The sequence below is a fragment of the Bacillus rossius genome, chromosome 1 (genome assembly GCF_032445375.1).
Source record: "Bacillus rossius redtenbacheri isolate Brsri chromosome 1, Brsri_v3, whole genome shotgun sequence".
NCBI classification, from domain to species: Eukaryota; Metazoa; Arthropoda; class Insecta; order Phasmatodea; family Bacillidae; genus Bacillus; species Bacillus rossius.
In genome coordinates, this window is record NC_086330.1 from 353,431,927 (window position 1) to 353,458,275 (window position 26,349).

General features: G+C 36.4%; 1 protein-coding gene across 4 annotated transcripts; it reads right to left on the reverse strand.

Moving 5' to 3' along the window:
• Positions 1–141: 141 nt before the first annotated feature.
• Positions 142–26,331, reverse strand: LOC134528238 (E3 ubiquitin-protein ligase SIAH1A-like). 4 transcript variants are annotated; one of them, XM_063361678.1, is made up of 4 exons: positions 26,090–26,328; positions 25,774–25,888; positions 12,708–12,741; positions 142–10,355 (listed from the first exon to the last, which is right to left on the reverse strand). In XM_063361678.1, the coding sequence occupies exons 2-4, from the start codon at positions 25,795–25,797 to the stop codon at positions 9,535–9,537; spliced, it is 879 nt and encodes a 292-aa protein (XP_063217748.1). In that variant the 5' UTR covers positions 25,798–25,888; positions 26,090–26,328; the 3' UTR covers positions 142–9,534. The 4 variants fall into 4 exon arrangements, with proteins under 4 accessions (XP_063217748.1, XP_063217750.1, XP_063217747.1 ...); XM_063361680.1 differs by having other exon boundaries at positions 142–10,383; XM_063361677.1 differs by lacking the exon at positions 25,774–25,888 and having other exon boundaries at positions 142–10,383; positions 26,090–26,331.
• Between the last annotated feature and the right edge of the window lie 18 nt (positions 26,332–26,349).

Genomic DNA, 26,349 nt, shown 5'->3' on the forward strand with positions numbered 1-26,349 from the left:
CAGAAAACAGCTATCTAATTATCAATACTTAGATAACCTGTAGTAAAATCTGATAATTTATTATGCTTGTCTATAAGTAATTTGAGGAAATGTATTAATTCAGTAACAAACAAAAAAAAATAGAAAAATTAATGGAACCAGTCTGATTAAATATATTTTATTGTATAAATAGACATCATCATAAAAACACATGCTATAAACACACTAGTTAGCTCTAACTAGTACTAATAGGTAGAGTTGGTTCTTGGACACCACATAGAAATGTGCAATATTTCACTTGTCTGGCAGTTCTGTTCATTGTTCTCAACATGATAACACACATCACTATGTCACATGTTTACAGGTTATTTTATCCTGCAGGACCAAGGATTAATGGCTCTAGCAAAGTAGTTGTGAGATTAAATTACATAAAATACTAGAGGTACAGAGATCATATTTCAGTTCCATGTGGAAGCAGTATCTCTCTATCACTTTCAATATAACAAACCTTCCCCTTATTTTATATCACCTCAGGACATTGTGCCCTTGGCTACAACCACTTGTTTGGTGACTAAAAAGCCTGATAGAAGGCAGCAGTCATATGACACGACTCATACATCATTTTGACAGTTCTGTTACACTATGTAATATATACTGTTACAATCGCGCTTGGCTGCAGTGCTTGGCGTCGCCGTGCTCGTTCGGCCTGTCTGCGCCCCCCTTCCACCCGCATCCTCTCCCTGGTATCTCGTGTCATACTATCTCGCGACATTCTGACTGTCGCGGCGCGCACCTGCCTCAGATCGAGTTACTTAAAAGAGGCCGCACTGCGGAATAAAAGGACTTAGACATGTTTATCGGCGCGTTTTGTGGGAACCCGATGCTTGTTGAGTTTATCGGCGTTCTTTGAGCAGCCGCCGCGTCCTTCGAGGACTCACGACGCGTTTCTGGGCATTTCGACGGCGAAGGTCGCGCGATATCTCGGAGACATGCCCGATTGTTCTGGACGGGAACCCAAGGGCTATATAAGGAGGTTGGGCCGACCTTAAGTCAGAGTCCGAGTGGGGAGTTCTCCCGCGGCGGAGTTTCCGGGCGATAGTGCCGCGGGTGCGGCAGAGTGGCGAAGTCCTTGGACGAAGGTTCCAGGGCAGGGAGTGAGAGAGTTCAGTGGAGTCGGGAGTTTTCCCGCAGTGGAGTTTCCGGGCGATAGAGTCGCGGGCGCGGCGGAGTCCCGAGTGAAGTTGCGAGTCGTCGTGTGGGATCTCGGCGAAGAGTGTGACGGCAGCGGCGGAGTGCGGCGACGGAGTCCCGCGGCGGTGACCCACGAGGGGTGCTGCGGTCAGAGTTGCGCCGGAAGTGCGGCCCAGCGAGGTGTGTGAAACGAGTGACTGGGGAATTGACATTTCTTTAAGTGTAGTTAATTATTTGCCATCTTAAAAGATTATTTGTAAGTGACAAGTAGTGGTAATAAATAAAACTGTGTGTGTGATAAAAATCTTTAATTGGGCTATCCTTTACGAACCCGCAGGGAAATCGTAACAATACTTTGAAATAAAATAATTTTTTTTTAGAACTGTAATTATATACTTTTCTCTTGACTATGGAATTTAGCATCGCCAATTGAAACTCCAGGCTGAAAATTTGGTGATAGTGAAAGGTCTTAAATCTGAGATGTTACGGACTACGGCCATGCCGGATTATTGAACGTCAATATGGTTGGACGGGAATATCAAAGAAAAATTGACTTACAGTACAATGATATTTGAAAAGTATTTGTGATAAAAGTGGCTGTATAAAAAGAAAAATAAATACAGATGGAGATGGAGCATTACTGTTCAAAGAAGTATGTGAACCATAGAAAGCTGGATGAAAGACCTATCACCGTAATTATTACAAAACACATTTTTATTGGCGAAGCAATGCGGAAAACACATTTTGAAACACTTTTATTCTTGAGTTCAATAGATATCTTGACGATGCAAGTGATGCAGAGGCTGTGACATCTTTACGAGTATAAACCTCACTCCCAAATAGGTGCACAAGGATAAATTGGGCTTCAAGCTTCATGCACTCGCATCCACTAATTGAGGTCAAATTTGGAGGTTAAATAAAATAAGAGTCCAAAATGAAAGAATCACCAAAGATGACTTGAACAAGGCTTGTGCTCACCACGAAACTCTACATTTAAGTTTTGATGGACTAATCCAGGGTGTCTACCGACCCTGGAAAACCTGGAAAAATCAGGTATTTTTTTTAAAAAATCAGGGAATTTTTGTTTGGTAGGTTATAGTTGGCAATACGTTTTTTGTTTATTGATCAGCTTGCATTGACGTAACATCAAGTGTATCCCCTCCCATTTTTATTTTTGAATGGCAAATGACGAACAGTTCCCACATCCATTTTCTTTTATTTACCACCGGATTCGGAAGTGGCGTCAAATCAAGTGATACAAACTGGTTCAAGCTGGTCTGTTATCCTGCTGACGTGACGTGCTGCAGCATGTGCTTCCCACGTTCGGATTATCCCGACAGGTGCATTTAATTTTAAGTATCTGATACCCTCAACGTAAACTGGGCATTTTTGTTAGCTTTGAAAATACACATCACAGACTTTTTTGGTGAAGATTCGCCATCGTTGCTAGAAATTGGTAGCTGTGGGCTTCATACGGTCCATGGTGCTTTCAAAATTGGAATTTCTGCTACACAATGGGACGTTGTTAGTTTTTTGAGGCACAGTTACTATTTGTTTAAGCATGTACCTGCAAGGAGGGCAGATTTCATTAGAATAACTGGATCAGAGCTTTTTCCCAAGAAATTTTCTGCAATCAGATGGAATACTGCAGTTGCTGAGCGTGCCATGAAAATGTTACCTCACCTAAAGAAATTTGTTAGTGAAGTTTCTATTTTATCTGTCTCTTAAAGTGTAGTGAAATGTGCTCTTGAAGTTTATCTTCTAGAAGTAAAATTGACATTCTTCCACTCTTTGGCATCAGAGCTGAATTTGTTTCTCACAATGTTCCAAAGTGAAGCACCCATGGCACCTTTTCTATAATTCACTGGTAGACATTTTATTAGCTTTGGCAGGAAAGTTTGTGAAACCAGAGGTACTGAAGAACTTTAGGGAGAAACGCAATGTATCTCGATTGGATGTAGATAACCAGAAAAATCTATTGACTGCTAACAATATCAAGTTGGGTTATGCAGTACGCCATGCCATCAAGAAAGAGAAAGTACCAGAACAGTCTGTCCTGTTACTGAAAAATGATGTTAGGACTTGTCTAAATGTTATGGTAAAAAACTTCAAGACAAAGTCCCCTGAAGTAAAAAATTACCAAGGGAATTTCCTGCTTATGTCTGTCAGTGGCTTTAAATTCGGCTGTGAGGAAACAGCGTGTGAAATACAGTTTAGAATGTTGTCTTCAAAACAGGTGGCTATCAGGACAAGAAGCTGATATGTAACATTGAGTGATCATATCAGTTGGTATGTTCCTCGCAAGATTCTGAAGCACAGTTCTTGTCTTTTTCTTGAGAAGACGGGCACCTTGATCACTTGTGGATGCTCATTCTTAAGGCACATACAGTAGCTGCCAAAATAGGCCTTTTAAAGTTTGTGAGGATGATGATGGTACTTTCCCATGGAAATGCATCATTGGAAAGAGGATTTTCAGTGAATTATAATCTGCTGACTGAAAACTTGCAGGAAGAAATACTGATCGCACAAAGACAGATGTACGACTTTGTTCAACGTTCTTGAGGTGTAGAGCATGTTGATATCACCAAGTCCATGTTACAGTATGTAAGAAATGCTAGTTGTAGGCGTAAGGAAGCCCTGCAAACAAAACAAAAAGAAAAGGAAGCTACAGACAAGAAGAAGGCAGAAAAAAGAAGAGTTGAAGAGGAGATCAAGGCATTGCAGTTGAAGAAGGCTCGAGTGTTGGATTTGGCTCGTTCTGAAGCAAGTGCAATAGATGCAAAAGTTGAGTCACTGCGAAATTGATGGGAGCTTCCTTTAATTAATGTTTTTGCAAAAGTAGGTGTGTGAAATATTTGTAGCAGCATGTTTTATTTGCCATCAATTGAGTCACTTTGACCACGTCTGGAAGAAGGTAATATTTTTTACTAATTTAAGTGAGTTGAAATACATTGAAACCCGTCAATGTACTGTTATGCAGTTATTTCAGTTTCGTGGAATGTCGTAATTGAGTTAAAGAAAACCTGAAAAAATTCAGTTTTAGACCTGGAAAACTTAGAGAATTTCATTTACTAGATCTGGTAGACACCTTCTAATCTGTAATCAAATAATGACTCCTGTGGTATGCGATGCATTTATCTAACCGCAACACTGAGTAAAGCCAGATGTTTGGAAGCATGAGACAAGTCACCTTCATGTCCAAAATTAAATATGCCAAAAAATGACAGCATTGTAACACAGCTACACAACCTCCTGCAACTCTTATTGCATCATATTGAAACATGATTGAAAATGCTAGAAAACAAGCAATGCTCCAGAAATTAATTTAAAATACAATCATGACCAAATTGGAGAATTTACATATACAAAGAATAATGTTTGCACATATGTCAATTTAGCAGTCTAGCTGAAAATAAATAAATACATTTGAAGTCATTTTTTTGAGTATAAAATAACTATTACCACTTAAAATAAAAAACCTGAACACACAATAATTTATTTTACTAATCTATACGATTTGAGTACCACCAGCCAAAAAGTCATAGGACCTTGTGCAAGTAGTAAATCACAATGAGATACTATAATCAAAACGGTTCAAGTGAGCTAATAATTGATTAAAAAAAAAACAAACTAATATTGGTGTAAGTACATAGGTAATTTGTCAATGTTGTAGACATGCTTGTCATTATTTAAATAGTTTTGCACACTTTTCAACATTCAGTTAAAATATTAAACCCCTTGTAAAAACAATTTAATTTATTCCACTGTTATGTGAAGTAAACCAAAGTTTAACCCATGAATAATTATTTATTGTGTATATACAAGTACAGTAAAACCCTCTTAAGAAAATATTGGAAAAAACCAAACAAAATGTGCTTTCTAAGCAGGAAAACTTATTAAAAGGGTAAATAATAAAAATAAATTTTCATGGGTTAAATAGTTGCAATGTTTGTAACAAACACAATATTAAAGTTTAAATGGAATTAGAGGGAAACAATTACATTAGAGAAACCTCACTGATACAAACCTAGAGAATTCTAGGATTATATATACTTAGTAATTGTGATATACTTATACTGAGGAACCATTCAGAAAATTATACTTGATGCAGAAATGATTAAATAGAAATTTGTTAGAAAGAAAAACTTCAGCATGTGATGCTATTTCATTCTACCGTTTCATTATTCTTTATTTCAAATCTGTGGCTGGGATGTGATTCACAAGGGTGGAACTGCTAAGGCTGGGCATAGAGGGGCATATGAAGGGAAATACATCCTACCAGGAAAAGGGCTAGGAATGATGAGACACTGGTGCCCTTGAAGGCTTGGGACAGAGGACGAGTTAAAACAAAGGAAGTTTTTGTTTTGAGTGTCGAATGCCTAAACCAGCACGGGCCACTAAGATATCTGGTTATGTCTCCATCCTTCCTGGCAGTAGCTTGCCAAGAAACAGCGCCGACGACATGCATGTTCAGTTTAATCACATTTAAAATTTTATAAACAATATCGAGATATTTTTTAAATCCTGTCTGCAATTAAAAATTATTACGTATTATCTGCTTCTCAAATCAGGCTGATGCACTACAGTAATAATCTTATGCTGTCATGCTGCATTCCAAATTATCTATTTAATATATATTTAATAATATTTATCTATTTAATACTCCGTAAAATAACTAACACATCGTGAGTATTTTTGAATGGATACAAAAATTTTGTGAATGCAATCTTTTCCAAAGAAATTCGAGAGTTCAAAATTTCCGGAAATATTTTACTTGCATTAAAACTCATTTCCCACTGTTAAATAGTGTTAAGGGATGTTAAGGATAATGGCATAGGAAAATTTGGTGCTATATTAGTCTGACAGTTTAGGCAGGAAAACGTCTTAAGCTGCGTCGTCTTAAACGGGTTTAACTGTAAATGTTTGAAAGCAATTTCACTATCTAGACAACTGCAAGAAAAATAATTTGCAGTTTTCACTTAAGTCACATATTTAGGCAAGACATAAAAAGAAAGCTCTAAACTATAAGGTCAAATAACTCTATACTGAAGTAACTTAGTAATTGTAAATAGTATTTGTGCTAAATTGTTAAACCAGAAATTCTATGTATTTTATTTTTCCTGTGTGTCCAAAATTCACATGCTTCTCAATAAAATATAGTATGAAACTTCAAAGATAAAAACTAATCATCCAACTAATGAAATTGCAAATAAAAGATCCAATGTAATTATCAGATGGTTCGCAATAGTGTGTGACAAGGATATTTTAATATAGGCCTAAATATCAGACATCTTTCATGTGCAAATGTATTTTAATCATAGTATTATTTTTTTTTTGCAAAAAAAAAAAGAATAAAGATGTAAATATTTTTATAATTATTTTCTGCAGTTAATGTGCTAATTACTAATTACAATTCATTTTTTTAAATTGATTTCTGAAACTTTTATGAGATTATGAATGGTTCTTTAGCATCACAAGCACTGGGCCGGAATAAAAATTCTAATTCTTTGACCATTAAGAAAATCCAAATCCATATTTTCTACCAATGTCTTTACACTTTATTTCTTACAAGACATTTCACAGAAAATCACTCACAAAATTATTGACCATCTACAACATTCTAGAAAAATTGTTGCAAATGACCATGACAAGTTGTGTTCGGAAATGTAGAGAACCAATGGCTCCCTTGCTAAACTTTAAAAATTGCTAAAAATTTATAAACAATGTACAAAAACTTAATACTATGATACAGTGGTAAGTCAATTTGATGGAAAATATGTTATACATGTCAAATTACCTTAACTCCTTCACTTAATCACAGAAATTATACATTTTCCAGTCTCACAAAATTCTTGTCTAAATTGCCACCCTGTCAATTTATTATACAGTATATGTAGGTGTAAGACAGGCCTACACACACAGCTATTTATTAACATAATTTTACTTCACCCTATGTAAAATCACAGAATTTCTGCTCCCTACTACTAATAACACTTCGACAGAGAATGTTTTATGTTGATGTTTTCTGAATGTTTCTTGTATTATGTTTATGTATGGTAATTTAAAACATTTTGTTTATGCTTTAATATTATTATTGATTTATATATAAAGTTGAATGTAGTGTGTTTTATTATTATTTGTTTCACTGTAATTTACTTAAAATTAACATGTGTATTCATTACATTTTGTCAAATTTTAAAGCATATTCTGGGTAGTAAGATTGAAACATTCTAGAAGGTTTCAAAAGAAAGGAAGACACTGGTGTAACACACTGTCGCCAGCAAGTTATTTTTCACGCCTCAGATTATTGGGAAAACCCAACACGTGAGCACACGACTGTGCAGTAATGAACCATAACTTTCGCTGGGCTCTGCCTCACCAGCCAATCAGAGCAAGCCTTGAGTTGGTGTAATGTGTCTTCCCAGACTTTCAGAGAAAAAAACATTTTTCAGTATTTCTGCTCATATGGTCATTTTTCTGGATCTGTGTTGCGATTGGTCAGTTGACACCTTTGTAAAGGAAGACAACTTCATTGTTAGTTTAGTTGTCGCTACGTGCGGCCGCGTTGTCGGCAGCTCGCTGGGAAAAATAAAGTTGAAGTTGGAGCTAGGCCGAAAAGTAACTGACGTTGACCCAAGTGTCTCCTCGGCTCCTTCAGGCCGTTATGCCTCGTCAACGTCCTCTCTTGCAATACCAGTGCAACCTAAGTGCAGTGCTACGAGCAGGGACGCACCCGCGTGCGCCCTGGTACGTCAGCAGACGTCACAGTGTATAAATAATTATGTTTTTATGCCTTTTCTTTAAGTGACCACAAGCCTCCACGAGTGTGTAAATGTTGTGTAAATACCTCTTTTGTATTAATTCTTTAACTCATCCAAGTGCTGTGTCATATCATGTAGATCGGCAAGCCTGGCCCGCTGCGCGAGTCGCGTCTTCCCCGCCGGCCCGTTTCCCCTTCCTCCCCTCCGCAGCCCGCGCGGGCGGGCGGCGGAGCGTCAGTCAGTTGCCAACTGGAAGTCGCACGGAGCGGACCTCCTTCGCTCCGCTCCGCGAGAGGTAGTACGGGGTCCGGGTCGCAGCGTGGATGAAACGTTCGTCTACCGACGTGGTCGTCCAGGCTGTGACAGGATTCCTCGCGATAAGCCTCGTTAACAAGATCGCGTCTTCGTAACTCCGTAACTCATTCCGCTCGAGACGCACGCAGTGCTCGTCTGACTTTTCTACTCTCTTAATCTGTATATATCGTCATAGAGTCGTCTACGCATACGTCACGAGTCGCGTACGTGCTACGAAGCACCAGTGAACTTTTCGCAACCGGTACGATTCGCTACGGGACCGCATTCGCTGTTACGCCGGTTCTCATTTTGTCTCCAAGTGTTTGTTTCCGGGAGTCCGGGTCGCAGCAGAGGAGGACGCTCGTTTCGCGACGTGCCGGCCAGGCTGCGACAGGATTTTTGTACGGAAATAAAAGGTGCTCGTGAAAACGACATCATCGCATTATCCTTGGAACTACCTACCATTCCTTCCACATACGCAAAGTTCCCTCCTGGTCCCTTACTTTCCGGTCCCGGCCACGTTGGCCTGAACTCACTTCCTCACCGACGAGAGCTACATGGGCAAAACAGGGAATTAGGGACCATAGGCCGAGGGACGTCATAACCCTTTTTCAAAATTAATTTTCGGACTTTTAACTTAAAAATGACCACAGGCGTCGGCTAAGGGTGACTGTTGTCGCTCTCCTGGGATATTTTCCGCGGATTTATGCTACCTTCGTTCTACAGCAAAACATAGACTTTAATTTTTTTTTTAGTTAATCGAGCAACATGCTACAGTGAATATGCGATTCATCATCTGGACCTGTTATGTAAGTTATGATCTACTGATTTTTTTTTGTTTTTGATAAATAATAATAACAGACTGCCTTAAACCCTGTAATTTTTAATGCCACGACAAAATTTTATTCTAAGGGAATAATTTTTCTTTGTTGTTGGCAATTGGACAAACTTAAAAAAACCAAACTTCAAAATCATTGTATACAAACAAATTTATCAAGTGATTAAAGTGTATTGTTACTATTCTTGGTTGCCAAGCTGGGCCAACCTAGAATGTAACAAACCAATACAACCACTTCATATACATATATAGTAAAAAATATAGTCAAAATATACAAAATACCAGTTTAAGTTAAATTTTAAAATTCTTCGATAATAAAATTGCATGTGTCATCACTACAAAATCATTACATACATACATACATACATACAGGTTACCAATTCTCATGCATTAAAAAAACTCAGTCTTAAAGGAAAACACTTAATTTACATACATTCCAATCAAAACCATCAATCTATAACAATTATATAATCACTGTGAGCACTTCATAACACTCAGATTATAAGCCAATGATTTCTCCTTGAGGTACACCTCTATAATGTTATAGTTTATCACAGCACATGTTTCAGACTCAAATATGTCGTTAACATCATCCGTATCACTGTGGGTTATACATTTGAATACAAACTCGTAATTTTTACATTCAGAAACGAACTCAACTTTGTAAGTAAAATTCAGTCTGTTTTCCACCGGACCGATGTACTGAACTGCTATGTAATACTTCTTAGTCTCTGCATTGAGCCTGTCGTGGAACCAGAATATCTCGTCGTGTATGTTGATGACCTGCGAGAAGTTGCTGGTGGCGCAGAAGTCAAAGGTGTCGTAGTACAGGGTGTTCACCTCCTCCTTCATCCAGGCATAGCCGTCGTGCTCAGTCTCCACGTGGGCCAGGATCTCACCGCGCCGCCCCGCCCACTTGCAGCCCTCGTCGCGTCCCGGGAGGCACTCATAGAGGCGGTACGCACAGGAGCGGCCGTGTTCCGACACCTCCCCGAACGCCAGGCGGCGGCCGCAGCCAGCCAGCACGTTCTCGCACGGGTACAGCATCTTCTCTGCGAGGTTCTCCAGCGGGAGGTTGCGCGTGTCGAGGAACGAGCCCTGGCAGGTCGGGCACTTGGACACTTTCCGCTTGCAGAGACTGCACAGCGCGTGGCCGTTCACGCACTGCTTGATGGGCGACCGCATGTACTCGGTGCACACGGGGCACTCGAGCAGGCTCAGGAGGCTGTCGTTGAAGTCGAAGGCGCTGCCGGTCGATTCCAGCAACTCCGACGACCCTTCCGTGGCCATGGCTGGAAGATCGTGGACAAATAAGTTCCACTTTAAGCAAACACACCAGAAACAAATACAAGACAGCTTTATGCTATCAACATAGGCAAATGTGCAACAAATAACCTAGTGGCAAGGAGAAACTAAAATAATACTACACTAATAAGTAATAAAATTGTGTATTTATTATTTGGTGACAATTGTGTTTCAGTTACATTAAGAAATTTGAAGCAATAGAGATTTGTTTTCACTGTAAATTTGTAAAAAAAAATGTAAAATGTTTTTGCTAAGAGAAGACACTCATTTGTTCAACTTTAAACAATAATATTTTTATACTGAACACATCTTCTGCAAAAAAATTATTTTAGCTATCTTTCAGAAATTCGCCCACTCAGTTCACCCCACTGTCATTTATCATTTAAACCTCTTCCATATGTCTTTCATGCTTCACCTCTTCAAATACCTTTTCAAAAACCATGCAGCATCACCCAGCAGTCCAGCTATGTGTCTAACTCGAAAACCCCCTCAAGAAGCTACGCCTGTCATACATCCACCCCGATCTGTCTTTTTTACTCATGACATATCTGGCTATCAGTCTCTCAATACGCGTAAGCTGGAGTCACAATGCCACAACAGACATGACACATAGATCCGAAATGCTCAGTAGCCAATGAAATACAAGGTCAACACGACAAAATATTCACCATGGTGATCCGCAAGAAACAGATTCTATTTCTCATATTGTTGTCTCGTGTTGCTCGACAGAAAGCAAAATGGAAACATTACATAACTGACCTGCCAAAATATTTACCTACATAGTAAATCTTTATAATGAAAAATTAATTTTTTTTTTTACGTTTGGGTACACTTTCACATTTCTAGTGCGATTTCAACTGTTTATTAAGTTTATTTTTAGTTTTTAGCATAGCTTACAGCGGAATTATTATCTGTCTCTTAGCTACATATCTGCAGCTTGCTTCCTTGTATCTAAAACGAACTTAATGTCACATCATGCAATAGATGACTAAATGCTATATTTTTATGCACTTCAGTGATCAACAGGAAATAAAAAGATTCTTATACGGCCAACACTGTTTTTGGCACATTATATACTGCATTTTATGGATGCATTTGGCTTGAAATGAATTGCAGCAGCCATATAAAAAACTTGCAGTGTTAATGTTGTTGTGCATTGTGACCGCTAATAACTCTGTAGTGCTGGAACAATGTATGATGCCTAATTGGATGTGTTGTGTTGGTCATGGTATGTATTGTGACTCCAGTTTTACCAACACTAGATGTCAGGCTGACTGGTCTGTATATTGCAGGGCTTGCCTTTCTTAATCGGCTGTACTGACTGCCTCCTTCGACTGCTTGAGAAATTTTTCCTTCTCCAGTGACTGCACTAACAGCAACCCAAATATCCCACCTTGAGGTAGCTGTTCCTGATACCATCTTGTACAGCTGCCTTTCTCCCATTCAGCCTCCTGAACTTCCTTACCAACTCTTCCGCATCCTTCACCATCCTTAATGGCACAACGTGTACTATTACCTATGTCTATTAACTATTGTCTATTACCTATGACCACGGCTCTACAAATCCCTGGTGCCAGGTCGGCATGAGCCTTAACTTTTCCTTGCTGGTGGCTAACTCTACCAAGATACCGAAATATAGTGGTTTTAAAAACATCAGCAAACTTTGTTGTTACTCAATATTGTGGTATTAAATTAACTGGGTGCAAGGAACCAGAGATATAGTTAAACTAGTTTGTGTGTGTGTGTATGTGTGTGTGTGTGTGTATGTATATATATATGTATATTTATATATATATATATATGTATATTTATATATATATATATAAAACTGGCTCCTACAGTTGTGTCTCGCTCCTAAATATTAAGAAATTTTTGTATAGGTCTGCCCATGACTATTAACTATGTCTTCCAGGACAGCTGATCAGTTAAAAAAAAAAAAAAAAAAAAAAAAAAAAAAGTGACCACTTTATCTAAGCTATGCTTGCAATTGCTTTAATGAGTAAAACCTTAAAATCATTTAGCACTTAGTTATTAATTTTTGCTTTTTGGTTAGTATACTTAACTTGCACTGTTTTCATTTAATTTGAACCTGTATGTTTTGCTTTTTTTGTTTTTGTTTATTACTCATCTTCATCTTATCCTTATTTTCAACTTCGTCTTATTATTAAATAAACCTCTTAGTAATGCAATATCTAAGAGAATCAGCAAAGAAATCACCCATGGTCATTCGAAAGAAATCATAATTGCATTATTAATTTACCATCTCACTGTTACATTAACTGTATTCCATGTTACAACAGGTAAAAATTTTTACAAGCACTATTTAAATGTAGTCTCACCTGAATTATAAAACTCCAGTGGTGTGACTGAACCCTGAAAAATAGGAAAATATACAACTATATAAATAAATGTTTTATAAATACAGGAACACACAACCAATCATCATATTCTAACACAATGCATAGAGACCTGCAAAATTCGCGGATTCATTCGGTGATAGGCTGAATTCAAACACATATACCTCTTAGATAATTTTGCTAATGGCTTACTGTTCATCTGGACGAATCTCAACCAGTTATAAACCCTCAACGAAAGAAGGATCGAATCACAGACAAACCAGCTGAGACGACTTACAAGTCGGCAGCCAATGAACATGCATTATTTGCCCGAGTGTACAGGGGTATGTGCAGTCTATCCTGAAGGCCATCGAAACCGCGCATTTTGCAGGTATCTAACAATGCATAATATTTTTTTGTATTGTCGTGGCTCATGAGTAAAAAAATATCTTAAAACTGTGTTTTTGAATGTTACTAATATTCCTTTATTTGGTCCAAAACTATTTTTCAAGTTCCTTTTGGATTCTGATATATTGGTAGTGGGGAGGGCAATTTTCACCACAAAATTTGTAGGGTAAGAAGCATTAAAAATGTGGTAAATATTGACATGAAAATCATTATAATTGCTGTAACAAAAAATTGCAGGGAATTTAATAATGCTCCCTCCATCAACATTTACTTGTTTTAAATTAGCTAAGAAGTATCACACCAATTTCCCCGACTTCCAGGTCCTTTGCAAATACGGTGTTTTCTATAAATCAGTCAAAATAAAGACTGCCTTTTTGCGAGAATTAATACATTTCAGTATTTCAGAGAATTTTAAATGTTACTGACCATATCAAGCCAAAAAGGGGCAAACACAGGGGATGTATTTCACTTTAGTTCTTTCATAATTATATTTCTATTTATTTGCACACATAATTAAAGTTAATTTTTTTTATTAAACTAACTAAAGTAAGTATAACTTCTAACGAGCGTACATAAGTACTTGCACCTTTTCCCCCCCTAACATGATGTTGATCAATCGAGGTTTGGAAAAGTTTGTAGCCGATAGGAATTGTAAATTTGAATCCATGTTTGTATCAAATGGAATACTATGTTTGATTTGATTTCCTGTGCTCTTCAGGTTGCAAATCAAATGGTTATAGTTCGTTTCACGCAGAAAATTGTTTAGCTTTTGAAGCGGTATCGTCTTAGTGCACCATCGTATTTTCTGCAGCCTGAATGGGTGTGTGTCGGATACTGCGAATAAGCTGTGACAGGTGTTACCTGGACGTATTTGAGTTTGTTAGGTAAGTTGGTTGTTTGAAATTTTGGCAGATCACAGGGTGCTGTCATGTGAAGTGAAGTGTGGAGAATATGGGGCGTTTATTGAATGGCTGAGGCCAGCCTATTTTTTTTCAGTGTCAGCGGATGAACTGCAACCCATGTTGGTAAGAGAATTGAAAAGGGTGAAATGTAACTTGAGAAAACTTTTCTGTGCGGCACACGTGGTTCTCAAAAAGCAATATTTTGTTTCAGACTATTATGAAGATGACTCATTTGTTTAGACAAAACCTTATAAATGCACCAGATATATCCAGAAGCATTGAAATGATAGTATTCTAACCATCACTGATTGGTTATCGTCCTGTCGTGAGGTGATGGTTGAATGATCAATAAATAGAGAAAAATAATAAACGGTGAGTCTTTAAGGGGCAGTGGGTTTTCAGTGGAACTGTGGGAAATATTAATTAAATATATCTTTTTCCTGTTGAAGATCTCAGCAGAATGCTCAATCAAACATGAAATCTAGAAATTTATTTTGCCTGGAACTTTTATTACAAGTGCTTGTTGGAAGGCTTAAAATTGTCTTTCACATCATGGTTATATGCATTTTCGGTGAATCTATGTACAAATTTTATTAATCCTGAAACAGGAACGAATACCGGACAAAGTGATTATGGCATGATGCGAAGACAGAATGTAAGTTCGGTACGTGAACTTGTTTTTATGCAGAATTCCAATTCTATTGCAAATGTACAGATGATAGCAAACTTCTGCATTGTTTTTTTTTCTCAACAAAGAATATGTACCAGTCTCTGACATACGAGAGTTCTTTGTGTGGTGTTCTTTTATCAATTAACTTTTTCTTGTGTAGTTTTTTTTTACTGTAGGTACAAGTAAAAAGTTTTATTTCTTTTTGTCAGCATGGCTATTTTTTAAATTATTGTAAAATTGTGTGAACTGTTGGTTGAGTTTGGTTTGTGACATTGCAAATGCTGTAAAATTGTGCTGTAGTTCAGTTTGGTAATGTCAGCATTATAAAAAAAAACTAACATTGTTGAAATGTTGGTTTTATTGGTAAGTGACATTGAAAATATTTTAGCATGTGGGTAATTATTCAATTCTTGTAAGATTACACACTCCCCCGATTCCCCCGAGCAGTTTTTACAAAAAATTATATTTATAAAGGATTTTACAGGCAATAAAATTTGTGGTGTTTAACACATAAAAACTGGTACAAACTATTAAATATTAATGAAATTGCTTGCATTGTAATTTTTCTGGCAATTTCTATTAATTTGTTATTAAAATATCTTAAATTTAAAGCATTTTTATCCCACAATTTTCCTGGTCTTCAGAGCCCTCCACACTATCAGTTTTTCTAGGAATCCTGAATGATTTCAAAACATTTTAAGATATGGTTATGGAACATTAGTATTTTAAGACCACATTTTTGTAATTTTATTAATTTTTTTTTCCAAAAGAGTACATTCACTAGGAAATTACCCTATTCACAGCCTAGCTCACTTCCTAAGGGTGACAATTGCCATTAAAAATCAGTTTTAAGATATACTTAGTACACCTACCTTATATATATATGAGGCACCTAGTTTCAAACATGGCCAAGTCCAGTTCAACTTATTTTCCAGGAAACCCAGAAAACTGGTTTTGACCATTATAGTTGACAACATGTTGCTGAAAATTTATGTCTATTCTTTCTGTGGTATTTATATCTCTTTAATTACAATGTACAGTACACTTATTGAATACATTTAATGTAAATAGGGTTTGAAATAAGGACTTGGCCGTATATGAAACTAAGAAATGGACTTGGCTATATTTGAAACTCATCAACGTGGACTTGGCTATGTTTGAAATGAAATATTTTGCTTAATGGGATTTTCACCAATAAATTTGGTATTAATATAGTTCTGCATTTTATTATCAACATAGTTTTACAGCAGACATTACAATGAAGTTAATTATGAACAAAACAATTAATTAATTCTGGTTTAGAAAAATGAAATAATAAACATAGATATGTCCAAATAAAACAATACACATGTTAAAATCATTATCATTACGTTGGGTTCTTCAAACAAATGAAACATCATCTTGAACACATTCATATGGCAGTTCTTCCACCATTTCATCATAGTCACCATTGCTCTCAACAATACATCTGTACCATAGCAAAGTATCTAAATTTCCATTCACAACCAAAATGTTTCAACAATAGATTACTGACATCATTCACTTTCTCTTTTTTCACAGGAATCCCAATAGGTAATTTCTGTGGATTAACATCCATTAATGTTTTGTTTTTCTTTGTGATGATCCGCTCTATTCCTATGTCTGTGCGGTAGTGTGGTTCTCCTTTGACCAGAATATTGTTTGTTTTAAGACTTCTACGCAAATGAAACCTTTTGCACTGTAATATCTTGAAATGCAATGATGATGTCGCCTTCACAATATCACTAGCTTCTTTCTTCCAGTCATATGCATCCCTTCGAAAATATTGTGATATTCCTTTGGCTCGATGATTGTTTCCTTCCTTTTAATCTCCTTCTCAATTCGGCCAAACACTCTGTCTGAGGGCAAGAACGAATGTCCAACAACTGGAAACTTCTATAATCATATTTCGAATAATACTTTATACTATTTTTAGGTTGTGATATATTTTGTATTATTTTTGCTATTAAATAATTTTTTAATCTTTTTTGTTTATTTGATATTTTACACCGATTTCATTATAAATTAATTGGTGTATATATTGTTATTTCAAATATCACGTACATAATAACCTATATTTTGAGGTGCTGGTGGACAAAAACAAGGCCGTAATTATGTAATTTGTTATAAAATAATCACTGTTCAATTTGTTTTGTGTGCGTTTCACCCATTAAATTTTTTCATTCCATAGTAGTAAATTACTGAGCTGCTATTAAATTGACTAATGTATTGATGTATTAAATTACCTTAACTGCTTCTCTCGAGTTCTCTTCCATGAAGGCGGATCTCGCTGGCGCTTCCTCGCTGGCGTTTGTCAGTTTCCTTAATGTGATCAGACATTATAGGCACGCTTTAAAATATTTATGCACTTCAATTAAGTCTTATTTCCAAAATATTTTCAAATTAACTGTCTCGCATGCAACATAAACAAATGCGCATCAGCCATCTTGAATACAAACTAACATGTGACTCGTTTCGGCTTTGTGATTGGCTGGAATGGACTTCACAAGGACTTGGCCGCCTTTGTAAATAAACACATTGGGATATGGCCGATTTTGAAACTAACCTCACTTTTCCCCAATACTTTTAGCACACGATTGTCCGGTTCTACAACTGACATGTATCGTAGGTTTATAGCCCTGAAGACAACGATTCCATCCATGTATATATCTTTAAATGTGAAAAAAATGGACTTGGCCATGTTTGAAACTAGGCGCCATATATATATATATATATATATATATATATATATATATATATATATATATATATACACACACACACACACATACATATATATATACACACACATACATATATATATACATATATATAAAACTTTAAAATTAACTTTATTCTACAGAGTTCTTCTACCTTTTAAAAACTTTCTACACCTACTCCATTCATCTAAATAATGTGAATGTTAAGAATACTTATTCTCGTAATAATTGTAGAGATTAAAGAAGACTTTTCTTAAAATTAATCTGTGTACCTTATCTTTTAAAAAATAAGTAGTATGTTTATATAAATAGTACATGAACATATTATTTCTTCAAATAGGACATTTCTTTAAACAGGGTGGCCACTTGATCCATATTACAAAATTCTTTTTTTTTTTTTTTTTACAGAATTTTCAGGTTTTGCACTAAGAAAGTAAACAATAAATAAATATATATTTAATTTTTTTTTAATTTATGATGATACGCTGCACAAATTTTAAGACACAGAAAATTTACAGTAACTAAATATAAAATAAAAGTGCACAAAATATGTTGATAAAGAAAAAGTGAGTGCATCTTTCAATATTTGCCAGTGATGTGAAACATCTAACCTATCGTATCACACACTATGAGTTAAAACAACACATATTTTAATACAACACTGTAGACCGCACCCAAAAATTGAATAATGCACGCGTTTTCCTGCTTCCTATTACACCTTTCCATCATTAATATGTTACACATCAAAAAACAAGTGACAGTTTACTAAACATATTTGTTCCACATACATTTTACATTATTTGGTGTTTCCCATTTCTTCGCCTACGAGAACAGCATGTTTTAAAAGCACGTCTCATGATTTGGCTTTTTTTTGCCTCAAGCTCCCTTAGGTTCTTTTCAGTTTGTCTCTTTCCAACTCTTTCACTTTCTTCAGTCTCTTCCAATCACCTTTTTCTTTTGATGTGCTCCTTGTACCACAAAGAATCTAGGCATAGTGAATGAGAAATTTAGTTACTTCAACATTTTGCACCCACTTAACATGTGATATAGTATCTTTGTGTAACAAGACTTTTCTCAGTTTTGACGACACAATCAGGATTGATGAAGAAAAAAAAAAACCTTTGCATTTCCATGGGATAAAATGAGCATATGCTTGATTAATTATAACAAATTAGGGAATGTTTTGCTACATTCCAAGATTATCTGCATATAAAAAAAAATTCTAGGTGCTGATTATAGCAACATAAAGACTTCATGGATTTTTTCAATGAACACATTTTGCAAAATACTTGGTAATCCTGTTTAATCTTATCAGCAATGGATCCTGGAATATGTTGCTTTTCAACAAGAAGTTCCCGGCATGATTGTAGTGTCTTTTTAGCAAGGTTTAGATGATCAACTCTGGGTTGAACCAAGAGACATATCTGGGAAAACAGTAAGCAAGAGGAGAGCACTCTGAAAATTTCTGAAGGAAGCCAATATAAAATGTTCTACAATCATTTTTAAACTGTAACACTTCCTTCTCAGCAATATGACCTCAAACTTTCATTAAAGCAATTTGCTACATGAAGATTGTCATTTTTTGTCAAGTGTTTGTTTGAAATTGATGGAGATCTTTCTGGAACTTCTTTTCTAACTTCTCTCTGAAGCATAGTAGTTCTGCTTGAAGCTCTTGATGAAGGAATGGTACCATAGGGTTATCAGTTCGAAACTCTTTCAGAAACGGTTATACAAGCGATGATGATGCAATAAATAATTAAAGTTTGGGACCCATCAACTCCTTCTTTACAGCATTACAAAAAGTCTTGAAATTTATTGATTCTTTCATAGCAGGAAAACTTATTTTAATTATTTAATTAATTAATTTGCCTTCATTCTGGTTCTCAACAGCTTCCACAATAGCTTCCACATATCCCTTTATATGAGGCAAAATTTCAAGATCTCTTACAGCCACTTTCTTATTTTCAACCCACCTAATGCAGCAGAATTTATAGGTGAATACACTGCAATTTGTGCATGACATGAAATCTGCTCTGCAAAAAGAAAAAAAAAATCCTTGAAATGGTAATACAAAATTCCGTAACATAAACACCACTCCTGCCAATAATGATTAGGTCAAAACGTTTACAATCAATATTCTGCCGCAGTTCAACAACCAGTATTTTGACGATGTTCCAATTCACAGAGGGGCATCCTCCAATCCCTGCAAGAGATCTTGAGCCCAGGTTGAGGTCAAGAAAACTAATGTTAAGTATCTAAACTCAACATTGTTGAGTTTATCATCCCAAAATCGAACACATACATCCAAATATTCATGCTGAGCTACCTTGTTTAAACTTTTATCATACCTATTATAATTTGTGATGACTTTGTGACATGGAACTTTTTTTTTTAATTGTAGCTATGCCAAAGTTGACCAGATACCCCATTTTGATATACTGAAACTCCATTTTCGATGCTTCTAAAATTAAAGAAGCTTAAAAAAAAAAATTCATAAGAATATGTCCTTCTGAGAAGCATGATCATGTATTACTGCTCGGCCCTTAACACTTGCAACACAAGAAATAGCACGCTACACACTTTAAGCTCTCTTTCTGGAACACTTTCATGGGCACGTTATCGCAGTGCTGACGTTTCTTTAAACTGTATGACTAACTGTTAAAGGAAAATGAAAAAACCTTGTCTTAGGTTATTGACGTAGCAGAACTAGAACTAAGGTTGTCAATGGGCTGTTATACTCAGAATAGCATGGTTGTTTATGGGGAACGCTTAAAATATCTTCTCGGCAGTAACGCAACCGGAAATTTAAAATTCCATCATCTGCAAATTTATAATTTGGATAACTTACTTATAAAGTAATTTAAAAGATATCTCATTGTATACTGCCAGCATGTAACAGGCTAATAAAATGGCATGAGTGATAAAAATTGTGAGTACGAGTTTTTTCCAGATATTAAAAATACAGTGACACTGATAAAGAACATTGCTTTAAAATAGCCGCTACCTTATGCTTAACAAAGCTATGTACCACAGCAAAATACTTCTTAATGGGCATGAATGGAAAGTAATTATTATATACCTGCATCGAAAGCACGTTTCACAACAAAAGTAACTAAACCAACTTCATTTGCGTCATTTTTTGGACCTTGACAGTGCCAAAAGGGCATTCAGATGTTCCAAGATACGTTAATATGGAAGTTTTATCGGATAATGTCAATACACTGCTGCCAATATACATAACTAAGGCACTGTGGTATGAGAATCGGTAAGACTGATTTGACAGTTTATTTTTGAATGATGGATAAGAAGACTATTGTAGTAGTTTCTAACACACCTAACCAATTAGAAGCTACTATTATAAATTAAAGAAATAAAAGTGTATATGTAATACCTTCGCTACAGGAAGCATTAGCTTTGGCCCGAGTAGGTTGAGCCAAAACGAATGCTGCAACTTGCAGGTTTCTTGCTTGGTTATCTAGACCTCTATTGTAATACTTGGATTTGGCATGGCTTGTAAATGCACCCCTCCCCATCGTATCAATCCTAAAACCTTTATGGCATATTGTGCCGCCAATTAGCATTTTTTTTTGGCACAATTGTAAATTTGAAATTTAAATTATTATTTTAGCAGTAATTTTGTAGCTAAAACTTAAACTTGTTCAGCTCACTGCACACTCCCACTTAATCTTTGTCAGGCTAGTTACCCAATTTGTTCCCAGCGATGTATCTGATTTTTGCCAACCATCTAACGAGCCAGCAGTTGGGCTCGTCTTAGCCCCGCTTTGGTGCACGCCCGTCGCCTGTAATTCTCCCTGTCGCCGTGACCAAGACCGCTTGTTCCTGCAGTCTCCCAGGACCCCACTTTTCTCAGAGCTCGCCTGACGCGAGCACTCCAAGGCATGATCACAAGTCATTTGACCAAACCCTCAGTCACGTCTCCGGGCTCTGTAGAGCTAGTTTCCCACCGTCATGGCAGTTTCCAAGTCCCCCCCCCCTTCTCCTTTAGTCATCAGTACAATGACCGGCCACTAACCCTAGCCTAAGTCAATGGTAGCCACAGGTCTTCAAAAGTACCACCTCTGACCTCTAGCGGCGGATGGCGCAACTGATGTGAGTCTCGGGCAAACTCAGCCTGCCTCCTGGTGACTCACGTAACAAACATCTGCCTGTCGTTCTCTTCCACACCACCAGAGAGCTGTACAAGTTCCTCCATAAGCCCCATACTTTCGAAGTAACCTCGTGCGAGAGATGCAAGAATCGACTTCTCGGTTTGGCCACTCCTCAGCAGAATGTGCTGCGATCGGCCACTAAAACCAACATCGAGCTATCGAAGTAAGTATTTCTCGGCCACCCCTACAGAAATCTTCAGAACCTTTCAGGCCTGAAGACATAGTCTCCCCTCTTCCTTTCTAAATCAAGCGCCCGTTTTTAATTAAGCATCACCTCGCCCTACCACGAACTTCTTGCCGTGACGTCAGACTGACTACTTCGCGTCTAGGCCAGGCCTCAGCCAGATTCCACTTCTGCCATCGCAAGAGAATGTAGTCGTCTCGTGAAGGGATGATTTCCCTACGTTGGATAGTAGTTAGTCAGTCTGTGTTTTCAATGTATGAAATTTCATATTTTAGCTAAATTTTAATAATCCCAAATTATGAGTGCTTCCGCGTCAACCGCGCTTGTTCGGTACTGTCTTCGCTCACCTACTGGCGGGCCCACTTCCTGAGCGCTAGGAGCAAGACCCTGTTTTGGTGAGTTTTCAACAACCTTTCTCTTCCCCGACCATCACCGTTTTGTGGGCATATTTGCCCGTTTAATGACTGTCTGTGAAGCAAGTCTAATTCTTTTGGATTTGGCTTGTTTACAGACAGGGTCCAAGAGCCTGGAGCCGACATGGCGTCCATAAGTTCTTCCTCGTCCTCGGTAACCAAGGACTGCTACGGTACCCTAGTAGCTCATCTATAGTATAACACATCATCCTTGGCCAGTGAGTTTCAACCATCATACCTCCAAATTTACAGCGTGCCAGTTAGGCTACTACTTCAACGATCCTGCGATATTGAAAATTATATAACTACAGGACTTTAATGATGCTATGTTCCAAGAATTAAAATTCTGGGATTGTTTATTTTTATTTTTTTTTTACTAAGGTGAAGAAAACATCTTAATAATATTTTGATTAGGGCCGGCCCATATAGCAAATTTTATAGTATGCATATATTAGTCCAATGATGTAGGTATTTGAAGTAATAAAATTCTTTACCAAACCCAGGTATTGTTATTAAGATAATGTTTTGTTTACTCAAGTTCCATCATCTATAAAATGAAAATAAATAGAGGCACAGATATAGACGAAACTACACTTGTTATTTATGCATATGAATCTTAATGATCCACAGTCTTCCAAAATGTTCCCAGGGAGTGTATCAAGTGGTAGCAGAGCGTGGTTTAATTGTATTTAGTGTGGTTATGTCTATAAGAAATCCCAGTAATATAACAAAAAATAAATAAAATAAATTTTTAGATATATATTTTTTGGTACGAGTATTTAAGCTGGCACCATATTTTTTTATAACACGGCTGTAAGTAACTTTGCCATCTTAAAATCTTATGACATTAAGTTCAGTCTCTCTTAGGTCTTCACTGGTCTTCGGCGCTAGCCAGCAGCTCGCAGCCCTATGCGAATCGTTATCGGCACAATATCTTGCATCTCGCACTGGTTCTGCCTTTCACATTCAATGTGGCACACAGAAAATCAGATTCAAAGCAGTAAGAATACACAGTATAAATTATCCTAATATCGCTTTCTAAGAAATTGCACAGCGTAGGGTTGGTACTGAAGTGAGCAAGTAAGAATGTGCCGCGCTGAGTACCAAAGTGCGGTTAATATGCTGCCAACGAGTGACATATTACATCTGTGAGAAGAGGATGACTTTAGAAAAATGACACATATGGGAACACTCTAGTTGCTGCTAAAATTAAAATGCATAGGTTTGCTGTACCATCATTTTCAGATGCTACAATGTCTAATGTCAAACTTGTTCAGACTCAACACACAGCATTTTCACAGAAAAAAAAAATTTCAAACAGTTTCCAGATTTTTCCAGGCCATTTCAAATTCCCGACCATTTTCTCTAAGTTTTTACCTTTCTCCCAGTTTGGTGGTCACCCTGTTAAAATTGTAAATTTACACCTCTTCTTTCTGGAGCACAAGCAGAAAGAGTACTGACAGTACACCCGTCTACCTGCAGTGTTTATCTTTCATTACAAATAATTCATTAAAATAGAATATTCACAAAACAAGAATTTAAAGAAAAATATGCTTTCGCTGGATTATTTAAGAGTATTGGCATTGGTCAAAATCATATGTTGAATTTGATTTTCATTTTTTCCAGAAAATGGTATCCCATTACTTCTACATATATGATTCACAGATTATTTCTAAAAAAAAAAACACTAGGCTAGCAAATTTTTGTGATTCCCCAGAGTTTAACTTTGTTGCGTTTTCCACTGAAAGAGACCGAATCGACGCCTGGTAAGTAGGTATTTTCTTAGAACGTGATGCTTGGATTTTTTATTATTTTTTATTTTATTTAATATATAGCTGCGATTGGGTACAAAGTGCCCGGTGGCAAGCATTCTCCCTACTTTCTAGACTTGCGCATTATAGTTCGCGACCGGGAGCGCTCCTTTTAGTTCGCAGCTCCTTGGCGAACTAGGTCGCTCTTTTAGTTCGTCCGCTCCCATCTCGAATTCAAAGAAGACAGGTCACAGATAGTTCGTTCGCTTTGCTACCGCTACTGCAGGCGATCTTCTTTGCATGTTATAATAGTTATTTTTTATAATGATCAGTGTTGTGAACGCCTAGATTATTATCCTTTTTTGGGTTATTATACATCAAATGAATAAATAAAACAATAATTTACATAATTGGGTAAAATGGTGTATATAACAGTTCTGTTTTTATTCTTCACTTAACATACACTATTATCGAAAAATTTTAATTTCTAAAATAATTTATTTATTAGCTAGTTTAAGAAACATTATTTATGAAATGTGTTTATTTTAGTGAATAAAGTACCGTTTTATGCCTATAAAAATAAAAATTTTAATTTTTTTTAAGTTTTAGAAATAATCAACAAAAAATTGTTTGTCTGTAAAGTCGGTTTACGGACGAAATTTTTACGTGACGTCATAACAAAACATTGATGAAATGATAGCATACTTCTATTAATAAAATTTAATCATTGTTATTGAATTATCACTATTTTGTATTTATACAAAGAAGGAGTGAAATGAAATCTACAATTTAATTGATAAATGTACTTTTATTTGCACTCATTAATTAAAATATGTTTATTACTTTAACGAAGATATTATTTTAACTATAACTTATATACATGTTTGCTATTTAACTTCTTCCAATCTGTGTTATTCTTTTAAGGATAGGACGATGATAGGAAAAGTAGGAAACTAATGGGAGTGTTTCAAGTTTAATATGCCTCGAAAAAGTCAAATCGATGGTTGTTCCAATCGAGTGGAAGAGAGATAGATGCGGCGCAAGCGTACAATGAGCGTAACGGTACACAGCGTAACGTGACAATGTGCGTAACGGGACACTTTTTCGTGCGTGCATCTGGCGTTCATCGATTTATTAGACGTTGTCACGTCAAAAATAAGTTTATTTAACAATGGTTTTATATAAGTCAAAATTTTCATATTAAAGTTGTCATCAGCTGTCAAAATTATTTTATGAATATTGAAATCATTTTGTAAACACTGATATAACTACCTAATGTAATTATGTCTGACTTGTTCTCAGTATACACCACGGTTTCCCTACCGCGAAGGTACCATGCTCGGACACGAGTATAAAGCTATCATCTGAAAATGATTCATTGCAGTAAACATTTGCAGCGATCAAGAGTCAACATTTTTGTAAAGTCAGTATCCATTAGACGTCTGAAATTTCAGCTATCCGACCCGAGCGATAACGATAGCCAGCCAAAAAGACCAGCGACAAAGCCGTAATTAATACCCGAAAGGGAGAATGAGTGACGACTTTTGATAAGAGCCAGATCATGTGCACAGAACTAAAAGAAGGAGATCGGAAAAAGAACGAACTAATGAACTGAGGAGCGAGGGATCTGGGAACTAGTTCGCGTAGTTCGTCTGTGGGAGCGCTCTTCCGAACTAGTTCGTTTGCGAACTACACAAGTCTACTACTTTCCCCTCACTCTCCCTCTGGATATAAAATACACTCAAAATAACATTTTCCCAAACAAATCCTATTATATCAATTATATGCTATTACAAAGCGTCAATACTGAAAATTGACATCAACCCCCACATACCTCGTAAGAAGATTGCCAGAACATTTTTAATCACTCAGTGTATAATCTTGACAGAGCTCAAAATCCATTCAAATTTTTTTTTGAAACCAAAAGAAAGATTATAGAGTTGCTGAACCTGGAAAAAAAATTATAAAAAAAAATTTGATGACTTCATAATTTTGAAAACTTGCTTTAAACAGAAAAAAAAACATGTTAACGTAAATTGTAAATATAATCTCAACAAAAACTGCTGAAATTTTTTTTTGTTCCATATATGTCACAATTCACTAAGTTTGCAAGAATTGTTAAAATTTAAAGTAACTTTGATAAAACTTACCCTGAATTGCAGATCATGTACTTCCAAATACTTTCGTTACTGAATGATCACTATTATCCATAGCAAATTGTCAGATTGTTTTCGGTTAGTTTACCGTGAGAATTGTAGACAATATAACCAACAGAACGTAGAAAACATTTAAAAATCCTGTTAACTTTTCAAGAAAGACCTCTTATTTTAAGTTCAAAAAGTAACAATTTGTCATTAAAGGACCAATTATTTATTTTAACACTTGAAATTGACATGAATACGGTGGTGCT